The following is a 2,275-nucleotide window of genomic DNA, read 5'->3' on the forward strand; positions in this document are numbered from 1 at the left end:
ATATAGGTGTAATACGTGTATTAGGTACATATAGGTACCTTTTTCAGTTATCTGCGATATAACGTAAAATAAATACAGAGGGGTAAATTTTCTACCTCATTTATCTCTGCAATACCTATATTGTTATGTCTATTATATAAAACAACCCACCTGTACACCTATACTAAGTATTTCTACAATAGAGGGGAGACTCTCCTGGGCACAGCTATTATCGGGTATAGAGTATTCCAGCTTCCTTTGATAATGCTTAGGTAATCACAATACAAAGTCAGGCCCGGAGTTAGTGAGGGGTAAAAACGGGAGACCACGGGTCCTCCAAGCAAGGGGGAAAATATCAGTGTACACGGCACATTTTTTAAGCTGCAGTTTTTTCTAAGGACCACTGCACGGGAATTTTTTTTTCCAAGTGCAGTGGTTTCTAGGGGCGACATTCATATGTTCGGAGCTTAACATTCCAAAATAAGGTCAAATCTAAAGCTTGACCCCGCGTTTAGATTGGTAGGCTCCGACTCAAATTTGTCTCACCTATAATCCCCTCCTCTCACAATCAGACCGTCTGACACACCCAGGTTCAGGTGTGTCAGGCAGCCTGAGCGTGATTGGCAGGCATAACTTCAGCCCTGATGAAGTCTGAATACATGAGCACGTTGTATTCATTGCTCAGTTCTTCTCCAATCTCCATCTGCTCAACACTCAGCAGTTATTAAACCTTAACTGGACGGAATACCAATAACTGCAACTGTGCGAGTTGTGTTGTGTCAGTCCTTATCTTAGTGTGATACGACGAACGAATGTGTATGTATTGTGATAAAACATAGGCAGAAACCGTACCATATACTAATTTAAATAATTTTCCGATTATAAAAATGATTAAGGAGCGCGGTAGCGCTCCGCCCCGCCAAGTCAAGAAAGTTTGACCGCGCTACTAGAGATATTATACGCGACAGGGAAAGCGCTACTGGGGGTAAGTACATAGCATTGAGATCAATAGAGTTTGATAGAGGGAAGATAATAGGAGGGCAGCATAAGAGAAAGCCATCCGTATACCGAACGAACCTTTTCTGTTTAAGATAAAGTTCGCCCCGACGGAAATCGAACTCGCGACCTAGCGCTTACAAGACTGGCGCGCTACCCTCCAAGCTAACTAGGTTAGCATTCCCCATTTTAATGACACCATTATTCTCTTTCCTGCAGGAAGTTTGGCAGCATCCTGTCAACTATTGACCACCCTAGGAGTGGACGTAGTGGAGTGTTTTGCAGTCATGGAGCTTAAAGATTGCAAAGCAAGCAAGAAAGCTCTTATTGTGGATGACCTCATCGCTACTGGGGGTAAGTACATAACATTGAGATCAATAGAGTTTGATAGAGGGAAGATAATAGGAGGGCAGCATAAGAGAAAGCCATCCGCCTACCGAACGAACCTTATCTGTTTAGGATAAAGCCGTCCGACGGAAATCGAACTCGCGACCTAGCGCTTACAAGACTGGCGCGCTACCCTCCAAGCTAACTAGGTTAGCATTCCCCATTTTAATGACACCATTATTCTCTTTCTTGCAGGAAGTTTGGCAGCATCCTGTCAACTATTGACCACCCTAGGAGTGGACGTAGTGGAGTGTTTTGCAGTCATGGAGCTTAAAGATTTGAACGGGAGACAGAAAGTTCCATCTAAAGTAGTCAGTTTGCTGGAGTTCTGACCTTGCAAGTTGTCAGCTTGTTGGAGTTCTGACCTTGCAAGTTGTCAGCTTGTTGGAGTTCTGACCTTGCAAGTTGTCAGCCTACTGGGGTTCTGACCTTGCAAGTTGTCAACCTACTGGAGTTCTGACCTTGCAAATGGTCAGACTACTGGAGTTCTGACCTTGCAAGTTGTCAACCTACTGGAGTTCCGACCTTGCAAGTTGTCAACCTACTGGAGTTCTGATCTTGCAAGTTGTCAGCTTGTTGGAGTTCTGACCTCCTTGCAAGTTGTCAGCCTACTGGCCTTGTAAGTTGACAGCTTATTGAAATTCTGGAGAGTATTTTTGTTCCTAAATATGGTGGGTGTTAAAATATCAACTTTTTCCTAAAAAACCTCAACTGGTATCTCCATCTGCTCAACACTCAGCAGTTATTAAACCTTAACTGGACGGAATACCAATAACTGTGCGAGAGCACGTTGTATTCATTGCTCAGTTCTTCTCCATCTGCTCAACACTCAGCAGTTATTAAACCTTAACTGGACGGAATACCAATAACTGTGCGAGTTGTGTTGTGTCAGTGTCAGTCCTTATCTTAGTGT

At 43.6% G+C, this 2,275-nt stretch overlaps 1 protein-coding gene across 1 annotated transcript; it reads left to right on the top strand.

Moving 5' to 3' along the window:
* The first annotated feature begins 866 nt into the window (after window positions 1-866).
* Window positions 867-2,013, top strand: LOC113468655 (adenine phosphoribosyltransferase 3-like). The gene is made up of 3 exons (XM_026825739.1): window positions 867-882; window positions 1,195-1,329; window positions 1,558-2,013. Exons 1-3 carry the CDS (start codon window positions 867-869, stop codon window positions 1,692-1,694), a joined length of 288 nt encoding a protein of 95 aa, XP_026681540.1. The 3' UTR covers window positions 1,695-2,013.
* Window positions 2,014-2,275: the final 262 nt, after the last annotated feature.

This window comes from Diaphorina citri, unplaced genomic scaffold (genome assembly GCF_000475195.1).
Source record: "Diaphorina citri unplaced genomic scaffold, Diaci psyllid genome assembly version 1.1 scaffold805, whole genome shotgun sequence".
In the NCBI taxonomy this organism is placed as follows: Eukaryota; Metazoa; Arthropoda; class Insecta; order Hemiptera; family Psyllidae; genus Diaphorina; species Diaphorina citri.